This window comes from Cervus canadensis, chromosome 11 (genome assembly GCF_019320065.1).
Source record: "Cervus canadensis isolate Bull #8, Minnesota chromosome 11, ASM1932006v1, whole genome shotgun sequence".
Taxonomy (NCBI): Eukaryota; Metazoa; Chordata; class Mammalia; order Artiodactyla; family Cervidae; genus Cervus; species Cervus canadensis.
In genome coordinates, this window is record NC_057396.1 from 52312220 (window position 1) to 52336780 (window position 24561).

Sequence of the window (24561 nt, forward strand, 5' to 3'; positions counted from 1 at the left end):
GCTTTGTTATCTTAAAGAAGTTTGCTTCTGTCTTCTTAAATTATGCCTACTCCCATTCATAATGTTAAATAAAGGTGCTTGTCCAAAGGTGCTCTATGCATAAAGGCACGCTATTTTTCCAATAAAATAATTCACTGCAAATATACATTTGTAGATTGGGCAAGATTTTTTACTTTTAGCATTTTTGCTTTTTTTTTTTTTTTTGGTGGCTCTGTTATGCTGCTTTGGGATTTTTCTTGAGATTTCAACTGGAGTTTTCTTTTATAGAGCAAGTGTTCCTTTCCTATTAGGCAGAAGGCCTCTCGCACCTTTATTCTCCTGCCAATTGCTCACTTTCTAAGCTTGAGCCATTCACACTGTGCTTGACTCTTCATTTTTTGTCTCCTCCGTTTTCATTTAGCAGCTCTTATATTAGGACCCTTGTTGTTGTTCAGTTGGTAAGTCATGTCTGACTCTTTGCGACCCCATGGACCGTAGCCCTCCAGGCTCCTCTGTCCATGGATTTTCCAGGCAAGAATACTGGAGTGGGTTGCCATTTCCTCCTCCAGGGGATCATCCCGACTCAGGGATCAAACTCGAGTCTCCTGCATTGTCAGGTGGGTTCTTTACTACTGAACCACAAGGGAAGCCATATTAGCACCCTAAAAAAGCTTCGTCATGGGAGGCTATTATATAAGCACAGGCTTCTAAGTGCTCTTCTTATCTCCAAAGTCTTCTCATAATACACACCACATGTAATAGTTTAGTGGATGTAACATGATGACCTTACACTTTTACCCACCTCCTCAAGACAAGTTCTGAAGACTTCCCTAACTTCCATTCTAGCTTTATCTCTCACTACAAGTTTATAATCTCACATTACATCAGTATGACATGTATACCTTACCACATCTCAGGGATGTGTTTCTAAAAGTTGATATTTAAATTTACTTAGTTAAAAAATGCCTGAAAGATTTATAAACAAAAGTAATAAGAAAAAAAAATGAAAAGCTTTTTTAAGGAAAATGTTCCACAAAAAATCATTTCTATTCAACACAACTGTTATTAAATATGGCTTTTTACATGTCACTTTTCTAAAAACAGGGCCGTTTCTGGAGCAAGGGGAGCCATTATTTCTTGGTCACCTTTATGTTTCCATGTGTGAAGCCTCTGTTCTAACACTCTTAAGAGGCTGTTTCCTGCACTAAACTTGTTTATAAAGGACAGCAGACAGCTGTTCAGCTGCTTGGCAGCCGCAAGTATCTCTGTGGGATATCTTTGGACATAAAAAAAAGCTAAATTCCCCCACTGGGTGGAATTTTATGAGCTCTGTGGGAGAATTTCTTTGTGGTCCTTTTCTCTACTGTACATAATATATACTGATGATTGTTGTGAAAAACTATTCTTATTGCATTTTTCAAAAGCCCAAGCCTTAACATCAACAGTCTTAGATGTTTAGAACCATCTAGAATATCTTGCACCTATCTACCAACTTTCAAAAGTAATACTTTTCATTATCTTTTGTATAATGAAATTTTCAATAATGCAATATTATAGGAAAATACATCCCACCTTACTCTGTTTTACGTATTGTTTCACAGTGTGTTCCAGAAGTTACAATTAAAATGCACATCAGTGTCGTTTTAATGCCCCCATTGAGCAGCCTCTAGACTGTAGACTATGCATAGAAGGCACCATTCTACTCCCACTGTCCTTAGAATAATGTTCTTTAAACCCCTACCTAATTGCCCTCTACTCCTGTGAGAATAATGCACCTATTTTCTGTAGGATTTCTATGGTATTTAAGTGACTGACAAACATATGATGCCTTGACTGTATTGGTTTAATCTCCCTCACTAAATTATAACCATAGTAAAGATATTATGCAAATGAAAAGAGAAAAAGGCAAATTGAATTTATACTTTATTAAAATCAAACAATTCTTACAACCCTGAAATGTATATTCAATAACATTGTTATTTATAAAACTTCAGGTCATGTCTGATTAAAAAACACTTGGACTATATCCTAAATATATCCAGTGATTGATGAAATTTCTTAATGACCCATGGCACATTCTGAAAGACATCAGAGAGCAGGGCTAGCACTCTGATACCTCTCTCTTGGAAATGCTGGATCACTGATGGAATTCTGCATTCTGCAACTTCCCTAGCCCTGGAAGTTTTGCTAACAGGAAGTGCACCTGTATGTGCTTTCACTGGAAAGCTAACTTCTTAAAGCTCATTGCGTAGCTTCCATTTGTGGTCCACAAATACTTCCTCAGAGTGCTACAACCACTTCAAAGCAGAAATAAAGGTAGAGTCCAAAAGGAAAAGAGAAAGTAAGGGGGGAAATGCTGATTCCCCAACTTTCTCCATGAGAAAATCACATGAAACAGTTGCAGAACCTATGAAAGGATTGTATATCTTATATTTACAAATGATAAAATAATGTGATTCCATTGAGAAAAAAAAAATCAATAGTGCTTCAATGTAAAAAAAGTAATCACTGGATTATTATAACCAAAAATGTTGCTAATATTTTTGTTTGTTTTCCATTAAGGTTACATATCTATTTGATAATGGAGGGACAGTCTTCTTTGCTATTTTTATGGCAATATGGGGTAAGTATGTTCTTCCATTACTTAACTTCCTAGTGCTTGTCTTCTGAGACTATTGCTGTGTTTCTGCACACCCACACCCACACACAAACACACATACCATGTGTCAATTCAACAATAAAATCTCTTTTTTCCCTATGCCTTCTTCACACATTCACAGCTTCTTTGGGAATTTAACTCTTGATCTAATCTTCTAATCCCTAAAGCCTAAACCTTCCTATACTGTCAAGCATATTTTTCCCACCAAAAGCAGCCAGTAATTAAAAACAAACTGAAGCATACTTGTGAAAGCGATGATCAGAAAATGTTTTCTTTGCTTAAGGTGTCCGTCATCTATTTTTTAACCTTACATTTTATGCACTTAGAGATACAGAATCTATCCCATATATGATTGAGCAATAATGTCTGATACTAAATAAATCCTGTTCCTATCTGACATCTTAAAGCTGTAAAAATTATGCTTAGGTTTACGTATTGGCTGACTTTTTCAGGAAGTTTCTCATTGAGTTTTTAAAGAACCCAATTAATTGAGACCTAAAGTAAATTACAGATTGGAATTTCCCATGATTTGAAAAGAAGTGATTACTTTCCTGGGTAGGGTCAACTTTCCGATGATGGTCTGTTGAATGCAAAGTTATCATCAACTTGGCAACTCAAGGACTTTACTATGTACCTGCTGATACAGAAAAATAAAATGTACTAGAATACAAATCTTTCACTCCCATTGCCTTAATTTCCCAGGAACACAAACTCTGTGCCATACTCTTTCTAGTTTTAAGTCAAAATTAAAAAAAAAAAAAAAATTCATCCTTACAATTTTACTTCAGGAAAATGCATTAATACTACAAAGGGAATGATGAAGAGTTAATCCATTGATTTCTGTCTACCCCCTCACCCAAAAAGTAAAAATGTAATTTGTGGTTCCTATTTTCATTGAAGGATTTTTTAATTAATCAGGCAGGGCAATCATGGTGAAGTCTTTTAGTTTTACCTGATTCCATACATATTTCCTACTAATAAAAAACTAGGCCAAAATACTAATGAAGGTTTCTCAATGGATGAATCAGCGTAGCCAAAACTGGCAAGAAAGGAAACCTTTTGGATGATTTATCCTCTGTTTATGTTTTTGCTAGTAGCCTCATGCTTTTACAGTTCTCCTTGACACAGGCCACATGACAGTGGCCTTGCTTCAGTGTTTGGAAGATGGATTTGAAAAAGCCAGGATGTAGATGAACACTTGCATCTGCAGCCCTTTCCCCCTAAGTTTTACACTGAGGTACGAAGTGGAGGTATGTCATCCATAGGAATGCCGTCATGTGCGTTTTCTCCACCTGCTGAAGTAGATGAATCATTTGCAGTTGGGTTGTAATAACTAGAATTCCCAAAACTCACATCATAAGGTTCCGGTGCATTATCTAATCGCAGAACTAAAAAAGCAACAAAAAAAGTTGTTTTATAGTGACAGTCTGGAATACACACTCCCGCATCTGCTAGACCATAGGAATTGTTCTGGATGAGCAAATAATTACATTTTTATGTGATATTTTCAGATACTGGCTTTGAATTTAAATAAGTAGTTATTTATCAAGCCACATTTTTCTTTCTAAAACTAAGGACAGTTTAACTTCCAAAATTTCACTGCTGGTGGTCCAAACATAAAGGAACTATGGGAGAGATCACAACAGAAGTCTAGCAATATTTGGTATAAGGAAGTATTAACATGTCTCATTGATTTTTGAATCTTGTGAATTCAGAACCATGTCAACAAGTTCAGAATTTTTTTTTTTTAATTCAGTCATGCTGTGCATTTGTGGGATTCTAGTTCCCGACCAGAGCTAGAACTTGGGCCCACAGCAATGAAAGTATAGATTCCTAACCACCAGAGAATTCCCAACATGTTCAGAATTTTTACTTCTGGTGTAAAAGTGATTTTTAAAAAGTGAAGAGCTTTACTTTTAAAATCAGTGTCATTATTTTAGCAAGTGTCTTAATATCTTTACGGGTGAGCAACGAAGATGAAAAAAAATTGTAAAATCTTCTGTTTGCTTCTGATAGATCCAGGTTATCATACACTTAAGGTTTTCTAACTAATAACATGGTTAGTTTTTTTTCTTTCCACAAACAACTAATTATTATTTCCTTAATGATCTTGAATTTATTTTTATAAAAAACTTGGAATGTTCTAGGCTTCTGAATACTAAAACAGTGACTATTTACTAGCTAGATTAGTCATCTAATTATTCAGCTAGGTACTGTCAGATCCTACCTAGTCCTTAAGCCTTCTGTTTACAAACTGGGCTCCCAGGAGCCTTAGGGATTTGGAATGGGTGACACAAAGTTACCCTGAAAAAGTAAAACTGCTGTGATTGAATTATTCCATTATGCCTCAATCACAACATCTTGGATTGTATAAAGTTGACAGACTGACCTTTTACATCTGGTAACATTTAAAGAAAATATTATGAAGTTAAAAAAAAAGTTTGGAAGCCCCTAAAGCTTGAAATCCTATCCTTCAGTTTGGAAAAGTGCTACTTTTTATTTTCTATGAATTGCTAGAAATCCTTAAACAGATTTGAAAAGGCCAGGATGTAGATGAACAGAGTTCAGCTAAATTTACAACTAATGGGTTCGCTTTTGAAAATCAGCAATATATCAGTAATGATCCAAACTTATAAAAAATCAACAAGATTTTATCAATAGGACTCAACAGGAGCATTTAATTATATTTTGATGGCAGCAAGAGTCTATTGGGTAAGCCAAAATCAGATTTTTTTTTTGTCCTGAAATATTTTTTTAAAAAGAGATGAGTCAAGCTTTTGAAGTGATTTCATTTCTGTTCTAGTTAATACTGATCAAACTCAGTACTTTATTCTTAGCAGACACATTTCTCATTCATAGATGTGGTGCTTTTTTTTCCATCACATGATTGGGAAATTTATGAATTAAGGTATATCTGACTTTATGTACCCAAATATACAACTCTTCAGAAATTCTCTTTTAGAACCTCATCAAGATAATTAACAGAGAGCTATTGTATATGTGTAAACTTTGTTGTATATGTGTAAACTTTGGAAGAGCATCCAACTAGAATAAATCATTGTTCAAAATCCTGCTACTAAGCGATCCAACAACGATGGAGAATGGCTCCACAGTTTTTTGCTTACAGATTGGCAGTTTTGTTCTTAATATCATACCGTTGTCTTTTCATTGGCTTCTCTGATGGTTCAAATGGTAAAGAAACTGTCTGCTATGCAGGAGACCTGGATTCGATCCTTCCAGGGGGTTGGGAAGATACACTGGAGGAGGAAATGGCAGCCTCTTCCAGTATTCTTGCCACACTCCTGGACAGAGGAGTGTGGGGTGGGCTACATACAGTCTATAAGGTTGCAAAGAGTCAGACACGACTGAGTGACTAACACTATTGACAATGCTATGTTTTAGGTTCTGGGATTATTACTTAAAACCAATTGTGATGTGATGAGCAGCAGTTCCAAATTGTTTTAAAACTTCACTAGCAGGCCTATAGTTATTTTGGTTATGTTCTTTGAAAAAGAGAGTAGATCAGAATAAATATTTAGTTCGTTTCTGTCATGTGACTCTCTAAATCCCATCTAGCTAATGCAGTGAACATTAGCATCTTCACTTAATTAAAACCAGTGTGTACAGGTGAAGTTCTGAAAGTTGTTTTTACCTGGTTCATTTCTGTCATCATAAAGTCGCCGATGGGAAAATGAATCTGTTTTCCTTTTTCCACATAAAAGGTAGCCAACAAGACTAAGCAATGAAGCACCCAGAATAGCACCTAAAATGGCCCCAAACACTACTCCTGTGTTTCTGTTCTCTAGAGGACAAAGAAAAAATGATTTACACATTAGAAGTAGAAAACAATTATTCAAAGAATAGAAATACATGTGGACTTTGTGTAAGCAAAGTTTAACACTTTTTTTTTAAGATAATGGGTATATATATATATATATATATATGATGTGTGTGTGTGTGTTTTATAAAATACTGAGTTTTGGGGATATATCAGAAATATATACTTCCTGATAAAACTGTACTTCAAAATTTGAATTATCTTGAAACATTCCTAAGCCTTAGTTTTGTAACTCATTATGTATTAACACCAATAGTACTGAAATGCCATGTGCATTCTGCATTAAGATCTAACTTCTATGTTGAATTCTATGTTGTTTTTAATCAACTCTGAATCACTGATGAACTTTAATGATGAGATAGGATTTGAGTTTGTTTCTATTCAGAAGCAAAAAGCAAATGGGAGTAAGTAGGTGATAGAAATGAATTCAACCCAAATGAAAAGGCATTATGAGAAAAATAAATATATTATGATATAGAATATTTTCAAATACAGGAAATATACCAAACAAAACAGGATGTTTGCTGTGCTTTGTACATTTCAAACAAATGTGTAGGTCTGAGTTTCAAGGAATCCAGAATTTCATTCTATCATCCCCTTTAACAAGCACCTTATTTGAAGGCTGTCATCTATAAATTACATAATACTCCCTGAATTCATGCTTAGTGCAATTTATTTTCAGCTTTAAAAAATAATTTCTCAAGAAGCTTATTGATTAGGTAGGCAAAGGTTCTTATAGGGTCTCTAATTCTATATCAGACTCCATTTATACACCAAGAAACATGTTGAAATTCTTTGACAACAGCAGCACATTTTTTTTTACTAAGCTGAAAGTGAGGCAAAGTTAAGTAAATTTTCTTTGGATTAAAGAACAATAGTAGGATTAAGTACTCAATATTCTCTCTCTCTCTCTCTGTCTATATATATATATATATATATATTAGTGTTAGAAAGGCAAAACAGAGCGTAGTTTTATACGTATGAATGGAAGGATGTCTTAAAATTATGAAAATATGTGTACACATAATATATTGGTTGCAGTGCTATACTAATCTTGGATTTCAAATTTTAAAACTTTTCTTGTACACTAACAACAGCTTTCAAATAGGAATTTGCATATATAATTTGTTGTTTATATCACTAACACCCGTAGATAGGTTGTATGGAAATCAATTAGTTCATGGAGGGAAAAAAGAGAGTTTTTTTTTTAAATTCAGGAAACAAAACCATGGCTATATAATGAATCTTCATTATATATGAGAAATCTTTTCTGCTTTATGTTTGAAAACTTGACTAATCCCCAAATGAAACAGAAATGTCCCCATAACACAATTTTCTTGTGATACTCACAGCTAAATTTTATTTTTATGGTGTTCAGTAGGTACCTAACTAAAAATTAAGAAGGGTACCCTGTTGAATTTACATTTTTAAAATACCAGTGTTCTAGTCTCCTGTGATTGCTGTATGGTTTCAGATAATTTCCAAATTTATTCATCTCATTCTCTTTCAAAACCCACATACATGTATTTTTAAACTTCAGTTGCATTGTATTCCTAAAAGCCTGGGAAATTTCATGTAGTCTTTCTGAGATGCAGTACAATTGTTACAGTATCTTAAAACTGTACCATTACATCAGTTTCAGTTTCTTTTCAACTTAACCTATTTCTTATTTTGCCCCACTGTTTCATCACATTCCCATACAATGATGACTAGTGTCTATTGACTTAAGTCCAAAAATCCCTTCACTATTCACTATGAATATCATCGCTGCTGTTGCAAAATGAGAACCACTTGCACTATTGCAGCCTTCTTTTTCTTCTAGAGTGGTGCATTCGTTAGGTGTAATAACTTATTTGGATATTCAATTTCACACAAAAGGAAAATTAAATCCATTTATATTTACCTTCTTGGGGGTCTGACGTATTTGGAAAGATTTTTGAATTATTGGTGAATTTCAGGGTGGGATGTAAAGTTGTTTCTTGATAGACGGTAAACCCCTCCACGCTCTCTCTGGTTGTGGTAGACCATCCATCTGTTACCATGGGGGTCACAGATATGGTGTTTGGTCCTGAAGGGAGGTTGCTAACTGTAATGGAACTGTTGTCAGGAGCTTTCATGGTATCATTGATGGAAGACTGGGTAAAATTTTCTGAAGATACAGTAACTGTAGTATTGGGAGGGGCTGAAACTGGCAGAAGACTGTTATCTGCTATGGATGAGTTCCAAGGCAATTTGGAAACAAAGCTGTGGATTGAGGGAGATCTTGGGGAAGGTGTAGGCAAGAGTCCTGGACTCCTGGAAGAGTTGTCTGTTGACAGATTACTGTAGAAACTTGCTTCATGTGTTTTATTTGATGGATCCTCAAAAGAGAAATTACTTGCCTTGGGATTGGAGGTTTCTCTATTTTCTTTATCTGAGGTTAAATTTGCTTTACTTTCTAAAGGAACAGATTGATTTCCCCTTGTTTTTAAGTCTTCTGCACTGCTTTCTGTTGTGTTTGTTTTTTGACCTTCTTCCCCACGGCTTCCAAACAGTAGTGAACTAGACAAAATTGAAATCAACAGAATTTTGGCTGAAGTCAACATTGTAATCTTCTTTGGTATTAGTGTTAATATGGAGAATCTGAAAGAAAATAATAACAATTTGATTTATTGAATGAAGTATTGAGGTTTTTCTTTAATGGATCTACATTTCTAAAATGATTTTAAAAAATATAGAGACATAATACTGAGATGATAGTATCATACCCTTTATTCCAAAAGTTTATTTTCTTTGGATTTTATTAAAACAAGAGTCACTAAGTTCTGTTTGACTGAGTTCTATTTTCTAAATAATATTTCTTTCTTTCTTCCTCTAGGGAAATGCCATGCAGAAATTTTTTCAAGCTAGACATTGCCATTTCATTATTTCAAAGGTCATTTAGCTTGGGACAAGTTGAAGTATACACACACACACACACACACACACACACACACACACACACACACACACACTGTATATGAATGGCTAAGTAATTTTTTTTTTAATACTGTAAATATAGGGCATGTAGAGCTTGCTGATTTCTTTAACCTATTTAAGGAAACATTTTTTTTATAAAGATGTAATTTGGAGTGTTTATTATAAAAATTATGTTATCGATTATACACTAAACATACCACTTTAAAGTGAGTCAGTCAGGAACTCCACTTGAAAGCATTTTATTAGTTCCTAATTTGAGTTACTTGAATTTGAGGTTAACATCCCTTTTTTTTAACATTATGTTTACTTCGTGTTGCCCCTTTTCCTATTAATGCCAAGTTACAGAAAGTCAGAAAAACTCTTAGAATTGGAGATTCTTTCATTGTATTCTCTCATTGTATAAGTGAAGAATCTGATTGGGAGTATGTGTGGAAAAAGGTACCTAACTAGATCATGGCAGAGTTGGAGTTGGAAACCATGGCTCTGACCTCCAATCCGGGCACTTCACATTGCCTCTTTTTTTTTTTTTTAAATTTATTTATTTATTTATTTTTTCAGTGGGTTTTGTCATACATTGACATGAATCAGCAATAGATTTACACGTATTCCCCATCCCGATCCCCCCTCCCACCTCCCTCTCCACCCGATTCCTCTGGGTCTTCCCAGTGCACCAGGCCGGAGCACTTGTCTCATGCATCCCACCTGGGCTGGGGATCTGTTTCACCATAGATAATATACATGCTGTTCTTTCGCAACATCCCACCCTCACCTTCTCCCACAGAGTTCAAAAGTCTGTTCTGTACTTCTGTGTCTCTTTTTCTGTTTTGCATATAGGGTTGTCGTTACCATCTTTCTAAATTCCATATATATGTGTTAGTATGCTGTAATGTTCTTTATCTTTCTGGCTTACTTCACTCTGTATAATGGGCTCCAGTTTCATCCATCTCATTAGAACTGCCTCTTAAATGTGGAAGCACCACAATTCATAGATAGGAGGATATGGGGAGAGGTTTTGAATTTACACTTATATTGCAAATTTGGCTTCTATATGAAAAACATATGAAAAAGAATCATCATATGAAGCAGTTGTTTTATCAAATCATAATAATCATACTACCTTCAAAGTGTTCTGCAGACTAAATGAAATGATTTAAGTAGAAGTACTTTAAAACATATCTGGTCCAAAGTAAGCAGTTAGTTAATTTCCATTTATTATTATTAAAATATAACATTATTTCCATAAGTGTCTTACAATTTGTAATAGCAACTCATTAGATCCTCACAATGATCCCTTGAGACAAAAAGAGTGGCTCACATTATCCTCATTTTGCAGATGAAGAAACTGAGGGTCAGAGTGTCCAGTAATGAAAGCTAGTAAATGAAAAAAGCAGCCCTGAGAGCCAAGTTTGCTGACTCCAACCTAATTAGGTGTTAAAATTTTAAGTATTTCTAATTGAAAAAAAATTCTTAGAAGTTAGACTATATTTGTATTTGTGATTATTTTGTTTATTTATATTTCACTTTCTGTGATAATCAAAAAAATTCACTTAGATCCTCAAAGGTTTTAACATAATTGGAAAACATATTAGTATGCACTTATTACATGAGATGGTTTGCATGTTTTCTCATTTAATTCTTAACAAAAACAATCAAATGATAAGGAAGAGGTTATTAATCCTATTTTACAGATAGTTAAATGGGAATAAAAAATGTAAATAATGTACTCAAAACACATAGCTAGTAGTTGAAAGATAGGGTTAGGATTCAGACCTTGGCATCAAAATCTTGTAATCACTCACCTAATATAATAGAAGCTACAAAGGAATATAGATTGGGTATCAACTGGTTTTTAGAACTTTTCCTACAAGTGTTTTCTTAGCACAGATTATAATAAAGAATAATAAAATAATCCAGATTTTATTTTAACCAGAGATGTTGTTAACCTCATATTTTTAATCACTGGTAAAGTAGTAGCTTCTACCGAACTCTGTGCTGAGTCACTCAGTCATGTTCAGCTCTTTACAACCCCATGGACTGTAGCCCGCCAGGCTCCTCTGTCCACGGAATTCTCCAGGCAAGAATACTGGAGTGGTTGCCCTGCCCTCTTCCAGGGGTCTTCCCAACCCAGGGATCGAACCGAGGTCTCCCGCATTGCAGGTAGATTCATTACTGTCTGAGCCACCTTCTTCCTTAAGTACCTCTTAAACATACTAAAGTACACCTTTATCTTAATTTAAGAAATTCCCAACAGTAGTCTCCATGGTTTCTAAATAAACACTTTTACCTTGTAATTTACAGATTAACAAAATAAGAATGATTATCCCCAGGACCTGAAGTTCACCAACATTTAATTAAAATATTGCTTCACCTAGCACATTTAAAATGCAATTCAATTTAGTTTAAAAATACTCAAATGGACCTTTTCAGGAACATCTCTTTCCTGTGAACTCTGTCAAGTTCACAGTAAACTTTATAGCCTCTTTCACTGTCTCCTGCCACAGATCTGATTTATTTTGCATTGTATTTGGTCACCTGTGTGGTTAGGCAGTTTGATTTGCCTTCCCTAAACCTAGGCTATCTGATTATTTTGTCTTCCCAAAGAAGTGGTCACCAGAAGGGACCAAAAAACAAACCATGGCCATTCATCTAATTTTCTCATAATGTCACATAAGGGTTGTTGCAAAGTGCTTTTACTCCCTTCCCGTAATGAGAATCCACATATCAAGAGTCAACAAAGTGAGTTTTGTTGTTCCTGTTTCACTTTCCCTGTAACATGGAACCACCAAGGGGATTGCTCTACCTTTTACCCAGCTTTTGATTATAACTTGAAAACCTAAGGTATCAACACCCCTAATGAGCCAAGCAGTCTGTTATGCCTGTAATTTATTTCCAGGGAAACAGGAAAAAGTAAAGAGTGGGATAAGACAGTACATTGTGAATGCTATTTGCAATTTATTCAAAAATTAATACACTCGTGGGTAAGGCTTTTGTGAGTATTGATTTGTTCTGTTGTCCCAGAATAGTAACTGGGGACAACTTTGCTTCTGCCCTCTGGCTTCTGAGAGAACCAGGTTGCACCTCCTACTCAGGTCCATGCATCTTAAAGGGACAGAAGCAGCCGGGAATTGAAGCCATCAGCTTTTCGGAACACTGGCACTGGATTTTTGCTGGGGCAAGGACTAAGCAATTTTGGTTAAGTGTGACCCCATTTTTCCCTGGAGTAGGAAACGGCAATCTACTCCAATATTCTTTCCTGAAAAATTCCATGGAAAGAGGAGCCTGGTGGTCTATAATCCACGAGGTCGCAAAGAGTCAGACATGACTGAGCACAGACCCCATTCTGAATGGAACAATGCCTATTACAAACAGGGAAGATTAATGTTAGTGGTATTGAAACTCCAGAGGACAATAAAAGAAATCTATATTCTCTACAATTTTCTTTCAGCCTCCTTCCTTCTCTAGTTAATATATTTAAACTCTGTTGTATACTTGTGTGTAAAGTTATGGTACATAATGGATTGCGTGCTCTGGTGTTCCAAGTTCATCAGTCAACCAAGTGCACAGTGGAGGCAGAGAGAATGTGGGGATAAAAGAAAGTAAACTTGGAGAGAGAGAGAAAAAAACATAAACAAAACTGGAGAACCAGATAGCATCATTTCTCCTGCTCTTTGCCCCATCTTGCCCTGAGGTAGAAATTCCTTAATGGAATTTTCAGGATGTAGCCTAGAAACAGAGATAAACTCATTATGAACCTGAAAAACTTCCAAGATTAGAATTATTATGAAGGGAATAGAGACAGAGAGAGAGAGGAGGATTTCCATCCAATTTGTGATACATTAAACAAAGATTCTAAATCTTTCTGAATATATTGAAATGTTTGTATTGTTTCTGTCTTAATAACTTTTAAAATATACTTTTGGATAGTGTGAGTTTCACTTTTTTTAAAAAATAATTCCTCTATCCAAAGAAAATGAACGCTATTTTCTCTTGTCTTTGGTGTTGGCACTAAAAAGTGGTTTCACATGACTGCTTTTGTATAGAGGGTTTCAGGAGGTGGTGATAAGGGAAGAAAAAAAAAAAAACTTGTGGCCATTAAGGGAAGCAAATCCACATTCACTGTTCATAAAATTGTTGCCCCTTAATTTTGTAAAGTTGTTATTCTGCCCAGCCCTCCTGTTGTAACTGAGTCATACCTATTTTGCACTGAGCTTTAAAAACAAGGAGGTACCCTGGTTTGTGTCAATTAGTCAAGCCATGCAAGGGAAGAGGAATGCTAGTTATTGTAAACTAAACCAAAATCAGAAGTTTTAAAGAAAACCATTACTTTAAGCTGCACTGAGAAGATGTATAAAAGCATGTTTCTGTAGTGAAACAAAGAGTTTATTCTGTGCTGCTTCTCTGTCAGTTGTTTGAGATCATTCTTATTGTAGAGCTCAGGCTACCAGTTAAGACAGATGAGTTTTGCTTGTCTTAGTCATAAGAAACAGCCTGACATGTAGCCGGTATCCCAGGCAGAACTCACATTTTTCTCTGAGTGGACCTTCCAGCCTTGCATTGTATTTTGCTGTCCCTCAGTGAAAAAGCCACAGTAAATGAAGACATAAGGAATTATGCTTCTAGAGATGCCTCTTTTATGAGAGGGTTTTAAGGGAGAGAAGACTTAACTAGCCAGAAGGTGGGATTCTATTGAGAACCCATATCATTCACTTTATTTGATTTTAAAAGAAAGAAACAAACAGGAAAACATGACTTTCCTTCAGGAAATAATACATTTCAAGAGTTTGAGACCATCGTTCTAATTATAAGATGGAGGAATGCATAAGCCAAGAAAAATATATAGAATGTCATACTCCCTGCTAACTCGGGCATTTTCAGTCATAAACTTCAATACTGAAATAATTAGGTGGAAGAGTGTTAAGTTTAGAAAGATTGTGTCTCCAAAAGAAATATTCTGGACCCAAATTCCTGGGTTTTCAGCCTTCTATTGTTTCACTGTTTGTAGAAACAGTGTCTATGGATTGATGAGAAGACAGTGGTAAGCAGTATATCGGCCTCTCTTTAATAAAAGAATCCTTACACAGCCACAAACTGAAAATAATTATAAGAAACTTAATGCCTGTCTTTGATCCATGGGAGGTCTTCTGCAGCAACAGGCTTAGCCTTTTAGTTTTCCATTGAATGCTCTACATGTTCACATACCATGTTAAGTAAAATATATACACATCATTTCGCCAATTTTTGATTAAGAAGATCTTTGGTAAAGATATAAAGCTTAATAATTCCTTGCATTAGTAGATTGTTTTCAAAAAGCTGTTGTGTTCTAATACTTCAGCAAGAACCATTGAACCAAATGCATAATTTAAATCTAAACACTCAGTTTATATTCTCGCAGCCACTTCTGCTTGAAACATTTAGAAACTTTTTACTAAGATCTGATTTAAGGAAATTTGTCCTTGCAATCATGTACATTTGAAGCAAGTTTTTTCTTTAACTCTTCAGCTGGTTTCATCATCTAGAGAATTTGGCAATAATTCTTAAAGTTAACTCACTTAGCATGAATGCTCATTTGGAAGGTAATTATTGATGAAACAGCTACCTGTCTTCACAAAGGGTCTCTGTAGGTACTTGCCAGACTGTTCTGCCAAAAGTTTGACTGGCTTTGATTCTCTTTGGTAAATAAGAGAAAGAGAGAGAGAGATGAGACCAAAGATTCTGATATAATCCAGCATGCACTTACCTTCAGGTCTAGGAGGTGTTTACAAACAGGAACTGAAGTATCACAGCCGTCCTGACCGCAGTGAGTCTGCCATGCATTAGAGAAAGCAGATGGGTTAAGTGTACAGATGTCCCACTAAGCAGGAGGGTGCCAGAGAAACGAAGTTAGGTAGGGCTGGCTGTATCTTGCTTGTGTAATAGAGCACCCAAGAACCTGACTGACCTGCTTCTCAGCTGTCAGCATGACAGCTCATTCAGGCCTTTAAAAAAAAAAGAGGAAAAGAAAGCCCAACCCTCCAGCTTTCATAGGTTGGTTGCTTTGACTTCGGACAGGCTAGTTCTCTTTTGGGTGTTGGAAAACAAAGGACGTACATTTCTTGCCCTCAATGAAAAAAAGCGGGACAGGGAGTTTGGTCCTGGTCACTGCTGTATCAGGGATTTCTGACACATGCGGGGTTCCCCCTTTGCAGGTGAGGAAACCAGAGTCAGTCAGCCCTGCACCTGTTGCTCAAGTGACCTGTGCCGGCCACTTGCTGTTCTCCAAACACATAAACAAATCTTTCTTTCCCATTGTGAGGATGCCCGATTTGTGTACTCACAACCTGAATGGAGAAAGTGTTGTCTGCCGTGCGCTGAAACTGGATCTATAGAAAGTCACACTTCAGACAGTGGATTACCGTGCATCAGACCCTTGAGAAAGCTGTAATATATTAAGTTAGAAGTCAGCACCAGGACTGAGGTGGGGTTTCTTGCTGACTCTCAGAAGTCTGGGGGAGGTGGTAACTGGGGCCTGACTGAGAACGGCCATGTGATCCCGAGTAATCCTGGCAGCCTGCTCAATTAGTTTCCATCCTGTGTTCTCTTTGCTTTTCCTCTCAATTTAGAAGCCAGAGAGTTTCAGAAGAGCCTAAGTAATGCTTGGTTAAATACTAGAGTTGAATAACAACCTGGCATACTTCCTTTCACGGCTTATGAAAGGGAGAAGAGTGAAACTGCACTTTCTGGGAGATTCTGCGCATCAGTGTTTGGGGACGGGCGCCAGGGTCTGCTCAGTTCAGTAAGCCTGAGGTCCATGCTTAGTTCCTGTTGCACAAGGAGATAGGTTTCCAGCTGCTGAGAGAGAAAATGAAACTTTAGCTAAGGTTCAGGGGCTTTAAATTGAATGCAAAGAATCTGCCCAGTTAATTGGCTTCAAGAAAGAACAAGGTAATTCTATAGTTTCAAATTTTCTGAAGCCCAAAGTCCTTCAGAGTTTGATTAGAAATTAAGCCAAACCCTAAAATATATTCACTCAAAAGATATTTAAGCTACATCTGCACTTTTAGGAAGAAAAGCAAGTTCAGTTTAATCAAATAACTAGTTACTGAGAAATGGCTTAATCAAATTCAATTGGTTATTTTCAGATTACCTAGTTACTAGGAAAAAAAATTCAACTGAATAAATATTTTTATATCTGTGCTTAGAGAACTGAACATGACTTGGCAGGATTGGGTGTACCGTACATACCCTTAGGGATTTTCCTAGATATGTGCATGAATACATTACCACGTTCTACTTAGCATAGTAATCATGGCCTATACCAGGCAAGGAAATTACAAGGTACTTCTGCTACAACTCTGCTTTCACTGCCACAGCGTCAGAGTTATCTCCAGTGACCATCTTTTCTGAAGACGCTAGCTGTGGCCTCAGGATCCTTTCACTGCTGCCCTCCTGACAACCTTAACCATTGAGTAGACCTGACCCTAGAGATAAACCTTGTTTACCTTCCCTGTCATGAGCACATCTGGAAGCAAAGTTATAAAATGAAAACTATGCATAAATTTAATGCCTCAGTTATTACTTAGCTCACATAGTTGTGATCAGACACCTTTATGGAAGCACCTGAGTTGGAGTTAAAAAGTAATTTCTTGCCAAACAAACAAGTCTTGCTGAGATGCATTTCCAGGTGTACCTGTGCATGATACTACATTCTAGGTAAGACCTATCCCATTTTGGACCCGAAGAACTCAACAATAAGGGACAATTACCCAACAATTTCATCAGCCCAACCAGCTGAGATGACATACTATGCAATGCTTACATAATTTGTGTTGTACTTACTTACCTTCTATGGAGGCTTTCATCGAGCACTCTCCAATTGCTTTACACCCATTAATTAAACCTCACAATACATAATGGAAGAACTACTGCCTCTTTGTCTGAAATGGTGGAACCACTCACCAGTGGAGTTTCCAGAACATGAAGTCACATTATTGTCACTGATGGATCTGAAAACAGAACCAGATTGTAGCCTGGGACCATGTCTCAGATAAAACCAAAATATTGTTCTAGATCCAGGATGGTATCTTATTTCACAAACCCTATTGCATCACATGTGTGATACTGATATCACACATAAGGAATTTGTTTCCATAGGTCAAATTCATTATTAGCAGGTTATGAGCTTAAAACAGGGTCTATGTTGAATTTACGTTTTGTCTCCCCAGAGGACCATAGATTTTTTAAGCAATAAAAAAAAAAAAATTTGAGTAAAAATAAGGTAACATTATAATTGTATTATCTGAGGTCATGTTTCTTTACAAGTACAATGGAAATTGGTGACTAGAAAATTTCTTTAGGATGTTAACAGCTGTTTTAGTATTCTGTTAGGAGAGAAGTAGAGGGATCATTCTCGTGAGTACTAACACTTGTTTAGCATACAAGGTTTTTTTTTCCTAAGTCATATGGTGTTATAGTATGATCTTCATTTAACTATAACTTCTTGGAAAGGTTAAACACTCTATTTTGGTGCTAAGGACAATGCCTTTTGTTAAGCAGAAGTTTTGAAATAGCATATACATAGCATACATACATGCATAAATGGGGGTCTGATGAAGGTTATAAATGGGACATGTGAGATACAAACTTTAATTCAGGTATAGTTCAAAGAAGTGAATTACATAGCCATAACAAAACCTGTTGTATTCCTACCTACATATTTAAAGGAACATGTTTTCTCAGTAAACATCCTTATAAAAACAAAAAATTAAATAAAGTTGATGCTGAAACCTATCTGTCTATAAAAGAAGTAGTAGGTGTCCATGGATACCTGGACCAATTGAAAAGCAAAAAGACCATTGACTTAACAACTTAAGAGAAGCATTTATAATAAAATCTTATATTTTAAGCTTAATATTTATTAAATTTTGGGATGAATTCTCTTGTTTTATTAATTGAAGTGATAATCCAGGTGTTTTAAAGAGCCTTATATCCATTCTGATGTTTAAAATTGTTTTAATTATTTTAATTTCTGTCTATTTTTTTGTTTCAAAGAAGTATGACAAGGTAATCAATAAATGTTTCCAGGCATTTATAAAGGATAATAAAGGATAATATTCTGAGGTAGAAATAGAATAGAAATGGATTTAAAGATAAAATGGAACCATTAAGATGTTTCAGTAGATAAGAGCTTTCTGAAAGTATATATATTTAAAGGGATATGAGTTAGATATAAAAGACCAACATAAAAGTTTTATTTTAAAATGTCAGTTTTTATAATGCACTGTAAATTGCAACCTTTGCCACAATTAACATATGTGATGAAAATAAATTTTGTATGTCATAAACATATATAATACGATACATAGTTCTATAAACTTTTTTGAGGTTACAAAAATTTTGAGGACCACTGATTTAATGCATTACTTTTTCACTAATTTCTAAGGATTCAGAATATTTTATTGGGCATTTTTCTATAATAATTAGGGCCTGACACAGTAACAGTTTTAATCTCTTCTAGTTCCATTAAAGGAAAAAAAAGCCAGAGAGGGTTTCAGAACTTTTGCCAGAATGTGATGGAAACATTTCAGAAGTAAACATCACCTGTTTCAGAGTGTTGCCATCGCCAGTGTCCTCACACTCTACTCTCTGTGTCACTAGAGTAGGTCTGTTAGCGTGAGGTGGCCCTCCTGAATCTTTGTTCAGTGTGAGAACTCTGGGGCTCCTTCTCGGGCTGTGTTCTCTGTTGAATCCTGGTCCTGCTACTTACTGGTTCTGTAGCCTGATCACTATCATATCCGAAGACTACTTTCTCATTTGTGAAAATACAGAATGGGATATCTACCTCCTAGGTGACAATGGGGAATCAATGAGATAAAGTAGGTAAAGTATTATGTGTTGCTTGACACTAAATAGGGGCTTATCAATGATAACTATAATAATTTTAAAGATGGTAAAAACTGAAGCTTCAGCATTGTGAATAAAAGTTGATATGAATCCAATGAAGTATAGAAAAACATATTGGATTATTTTGAGCTTGGGTCTATACTTTAGTACATAGTAGTTGTTTGAGAAATATTAATTGAATGAAAAATGATTTTTCTTGATCATGAAATGACCCAATTGTAATTGTTTTTTTAACATAAAATCTTTCCCTGGTCACCCTTTTAAAAACTATAACTCTTCTTTCTTGATCTGTTTCATTTCCATTCCCTGCATTATTTTCTCCCTCAGCACTTACTGCCATCTAACATACCCTATATCTTATTTTTGTTGTTGTTTATTGTCTGTTGCCATACTAGAAATCTCATGAAAGCAAGCATTTTTGTCTTTTCTTCATGGTTTTATCTACATAGCTAGAATAATTCCTGGTGAAGGCTAAATTCTCAATTAATGTATAAAGGAATGAGCAAATGAATGAGAGTGAACAAATAAATATTTTTTAACAATAAATTAAAAAGTTAGTACACTAAGCATAAAATAACTGCAAGTTCATTTTTCTTCTACCTAGAATAGTCTTCCAATTATAAGCTCATCAGATCTGAAATAATCTTTTTTTTCACTTAAAGATATTCTTTGGACATCTTTGTATATTTGTACACATAGGTCCTTGAGCAGTTCCCTTTAGCAGGTGCTAAGAGATGGGAGGTAGTTCACAAGAAGAGTTGATTTTAGCTAGGGATGCATAAAATTTGTGTTGTAACAGGTGAGAATATGGAGGTTATGGGCACAAGTGTAGAGCCATAGATAGATAGGGTTTTGATGAATTATTTATTCTGAATATTTAACTTTGAAAGATGAGATAGACAGTAAACTGTTGACTGATGATAGAGGTGTAGCTGCTGGATGTTAAAACAGAGAAGAGAAAGTATGATAGTATGGCAGCCCTGAGGGTTTACTCAAATCATTGATTTAAAATAAAACAAGTCATCGAGTCAAACTGTATTTTTGCTCGAGCAATGGAATGTGCTTGGGAACAGATTGATAGTAGATGGAATGTTATTTTTAATTAGGGTTATGTTTAAATTATGGGTTTTATGTGCCAGACTGAAAGAAGAGCTAAAAAGTTGAGGGCATTTGTGAGTGAGTATAATGATTGATCAAGAGGATGCAGAGAGAAGAAATTGAGGGCACAAGGGGAGGAAACGACAGCAAAAATGTGATGGGGAGAATGGATTGAAAATCTGGGTGAAAAGTTAATGGATCAAAAAAGTCTGGGTGAAGGGATTGTTGGAAGTGAAGTTTATAGGAAGTAAGCTACAAGGGTGGAGGTGATAATTGGGAGATTATGGAGGGTTTGGAGTGACTAATCAAAAGTACACCTTGGAAGGGCAAGCATAAGATAGAGTAGGAGAAAGCAAAGAACTGAGAAGCCAAGAGACTAGAAATATTATCGGTGGATGTTGTGCTTTCAAAAATTTATTTTGGGAGTCACGTTGATAACAGTTACACTTAGCTTACTTAAAAAGTTTTTTTTAGAAAACTTGGGGAAGTATCCCAAGGGAGTAGTAAATGACTTCCACAGAGAAAGATGGTAGAAAGTATGAACTGATAATATGAGACTCAAATCTGTGAATCTTTAAGGAGGAGGGAGAAAAAAAACTAGTCTTGAAGCAGCTCTGAGGAGCAAGAAATTCAATGCCTCATCTTTGGCACCTATCGGTATGGGGGACAAGTAGCCATCACCTGAAAATGTCACATAGAAAGTGAAGTTTCAGGAGTGCCCGCTAAGTGTCCCTTACTTGTCTCAGTTGAGCAAGGAGGTGAAGGAACATCTTGCCAGGATGGAGAATTCTGCACTCCCTCTGGACTCCTGCTGATGGAAGAGTTCTGAAGGGAATCCTGTTACTGCTAGCACCAAAAACAACTTTTCTTTCCAACTGAGCAGTAGCAGTCTGCTGGGAAATGATATTGCTCTCTTTAACAAGTACATGATATTCCACTGTGTGGAAGTACTGCACAACTGATTCATTCCCACATGATGGAGGATTCTGTTATACAAGTTTGCATCTTTTAGAGTCCTAATTTCATTATAGAATCTTTAGACGGCCATTGCCTAATATATCAACTATGTGATGTATTTTGATATGAACTTAATTAAATCAAATTACAATTGGTTTTAAATATAATAAAGTGTCAAAACTGGCAGATTGATAATATTGTAGCTTATTTTTCTACCTTTAGGAAGAGATCCAAGTTATTTATTAATCTTGCCTTTAAAAAAATCAAGATGGATAATTAAAAAATCCTATCATTTCTAATTTGTTTCTTTCTGGTTTGAAAAGTTAGAATAACTAAGTAATAACCTCCCAACTTTGCCAACAAAGGTCCATCTAGTCAGGGCTATGGTTTTTCCAGTAGTCATGTATGGATGTGAGAGTTGGACTATAAAGAAAGCTGAGAGCCGAAGAATTGATGCTTTTGAACTGTGGTGTTGGAGAAGACTCTTGAGAGTCCCTTGGACTGCAAGGAGATCCAACTAGTCCATCCTAAAGGAGATCAGTCCTGAGTGTGCATTGGAAGGACTGATGTTGAAGCTGAAACTCCAAAACTTTGGCTACCTGATGCGAAGAAGTGACTCATTTGAAAAGACCCTGATGCTGGGAAAGATTGAAGGCAGGAGGAGAAGGGGACAACAGAGGATGAGATGGTTGGATGACATCACCGACACAATGGACATGGGTTTGGGTGGACTCTGGGAGTTGGTGATGGAGAGGGAGGTCTGGTGTGCTGCGGTTCATGGGGTCACAAAGAGTCGGACACAACTGAGCGACTGAACTGAACCAAACTGAACCTCGTAACAAAAGAGTTTTTAAGAGTTTATTTGCTGAATGTTCTCAGCACTGAGCCATGACCTGGAGAGGAGCAGAGTGAGGAGAGAGTGAGATACCTACACTAGGTCTATATACTTTAAGAATCCAGATTTGTTCCTTGGCTCAAAAGCAGGGACAGAAGAAAAAGAAGTTATTCATGACCTAAAGGGGTTTTTAACATAAGTTCATGGGCAAAAAATAACAATGAAAGTGTTTTTCTCATCTGTTTAGAGGATTAGAAGCAATATAAACATTTTGCAGAGAACAATGAAAACATGTTAGGTTTAACTAAGCTGACAGTTCTATAAGCTCTTAGCTACAGTAAAAGGAAGGCAGTTTTGTGTTGCATCAGGAGAGAATTCTTATTAAAAACACCTAGCGTTGTACAGAGAAGGCAATGGCAACCCACTCCAGTACTCTTGCCTGGAAAATCCCATGGATGGAGGAGCCTAGTAGGCTGCAGCGACTTCACTTTCACTTTTCACTTTCATGCGTTGGAGAAGGAAATGGCATCCCACTCCAGTGTTCTTGCCTGGAGAATCCCGGGGACGGCGGAGCCTGGTGGGCTGCCATCTTTGGGGTTGCACAGAATCAGACACGACTGAAGCGACTTCGCAGCAGCAGCAGCAGCAGCAGCAGCGTTGTTGTAAATCCTCTTCTCTGAATGAATACTTTAAACCAATAACCCTGCTGTAGGTGTCACAGTGAGCTGGTCTTCTAGGGTCCAGTGCATTTGGGGACAAGTCTACTATACTTTCTGAACTTTTGCAGCATTACCAGTAAAGTAACAATAACTTCATTTCTTGAACATGGAGCTGTTGAGGATTTTGTGAGTTAGTATGTGTAAAACATTTGAACAGGCTATCTGGAACATTTGTGTCTGATGCACAATAGCTATTCATTGGAAGGAGATACACAATTTTGGAAGCTCTCTTTAGGAAAAGAATGCAAAACAAAAATATCAAAAGTGTACAAATTTTAAAAACTTCAAATGCTGTGTAAAATAAAAATCCATAAAAGTAATAATATTTTCATTAATTAGTTGCCTAACACATCTCCATAAATGCTTTTTGTCTTACTTTTTAATCTGCAATTTTATATTATCTCTGCATGTTGTAGTCGTTTAGTCGTGTCTGACTCTGCGACACCATGTACTGTAGCCTGCCAGGCTCCTCTGTCCATGGAGTTCTCCAGGCCAAGAATACTGGAGTGTTACCATTTCCTTCTCCAGGGCATCTTCCCCACCCAGGGATCAAACCTGTGTCTCCTTCATTGCAGGCAGATTCTTTACTGTCTGAGCCATTAGGGAATCCCAATCTCTGTGTATGATGTTTAAAAAGGTATTTCATGGAAGGAATGGAGAAGTCATTTAGTTTTTCGTCTTCCTCTAGCAAAGTTAGTTGAAAATTATTTTATTATTTTTGACTGTTTTTTAAAAGATTTGTTAATTTGTTTTGCTACCTCAAGTCTTGGCTGTGGCATATGGGATCTCCATTGCATCATGTGGGATCTTTGAGGATGGTGCATAGACTTTCCAGTTGTTGAGGATGGTGCACAGACTCTCCAGTTGAGGTGCGGGGGCTTTGTTGCTCCACAGCATGTGGGATCTTAGTTCCCTGACCAGGGGTTAAACCTTTGTTCCCTGTATTGCAAGGCAGATTCTCAACTGCTGGGCCACCAGGCAAGTCCCCATTATTGGCAGTTTTGAAAGGCTTATTTCAACTTCATAATTGATAATGCCATGTGCACTTTTAATATTGTTGGAACTCTGAGAAAATCTCTAGTGTGTTTCATATATGACTTAAAGTTTGTGAAATAATTCCCATGGAGTAGTTTCTGGCTCCATATATTTTAGATCTTACTTCTCTTCCATTATCAGTGCTAGATACCATAGAACATGTGCATCTCGTCATACATCCCCTAGCCTGGCACCTGAAAGAGTCAGCATGTGAACTGGAGGAGTCGCCTCAGAACCCATTGCTACATTAGGATAACTGGCAATAATTGAACAACACTTGGAAGTGCCTGCAAATCACATAAACATATCTCACTAAATGCAAACTAAATGTATCCCTAATTATTGAAACCTTGCAATACTTAGCTATCAAAAACACTTGGCCACTCCCTCAACCATATTTGGAAAAATCAGAGATTCTGGCTATGTCTACAGGGAGCTATTAGAAACATCAAAATTGTAAATAGAAGCAGTTTAATTATTCTGGGACTAACTGAGTGTTTGCTTGAATTGTGAACCAAGAAGCATTATGCTTACTTCTGCATGTCCGTCTTCACAAATTCAGTTACAGTGGTCTAATAAAGGAAAAATAATAGTCTTTTCAGAA

At 36.3% G+C, this 24561-nt stretch overlaps 2 protein-coding genes across 4 annotated transcripts in view; one reads left to right on the top strand and one right to left on the bottom strand.

Moving 5' to 3' along the window:
* ANO3 (anoctamin 3) overlaps positions 1 to 24561 on the top strand; it is a 428911-nt gene that overhangs the window by 346746 nt on the left and 57604 nt on the right. For all 3 annotated transcript variants that reach the window (XM_043482413.1, XM_043482414.1, XM_043482415.1), the window contains one exon: positions 2542 to 2602. In XM_043482413.1, the coding sequence (XP_043338348.1) occupies positions 2542 to 2602 (61 nt within the window). The remainder of the gene's footprint in view (positions 1 to 2541; positions 2603 to 24561) is intronic.
* On the bottom strand, positions 1890 to 15861 carry MUC15 (mucin 15, cell surface associated). Its single transcript, XM_043482416.1, has 5 exons — positions 15749 to 15861; positions 15172 to 15237; positions 8380 to 9098; positions 6291 to 6440; positions 1890 to 4026 (listed from the first exon to the last, which is right to left on the bottom strand). Exons 3-5 carry the CDS (start codon positions 9059 to 9061, stop codon positions 3866 to 3868), a joined length of 993 nt encoding a protein of 330 aa, XP_043338351.1. The 5' UTR covers positions 9062 to 9098; positions 15172 to 15237; positions 15749 to 15861; the 3' UTR covers positions 1890 to 3865.

Bases quoted from the DNA above. Each gene is read 5' to 3' on its own strand.
- MUC15 (XM_043482416.1), bottom strand. From the start codon at position 9,061: ATGTTGACTTCAGCCAAAATTCTGTTGATTTCAATTTTGTCTAGTTCA. The intron at 6,441-8,379 runs GTAAATATAAAT...TTTGTCCTCTAG, and splicing joins TACGTCAGACCCCCAAGAAG to AGAACAGAAACACAGGAGTA. The intron at 4,027-6,290 runs GTAAAAACAACT...TTGCTTTTTTAG, and splicing joins TGATGACAGAAATGAACCAG to TTCTGCGATTAGATAATGCA.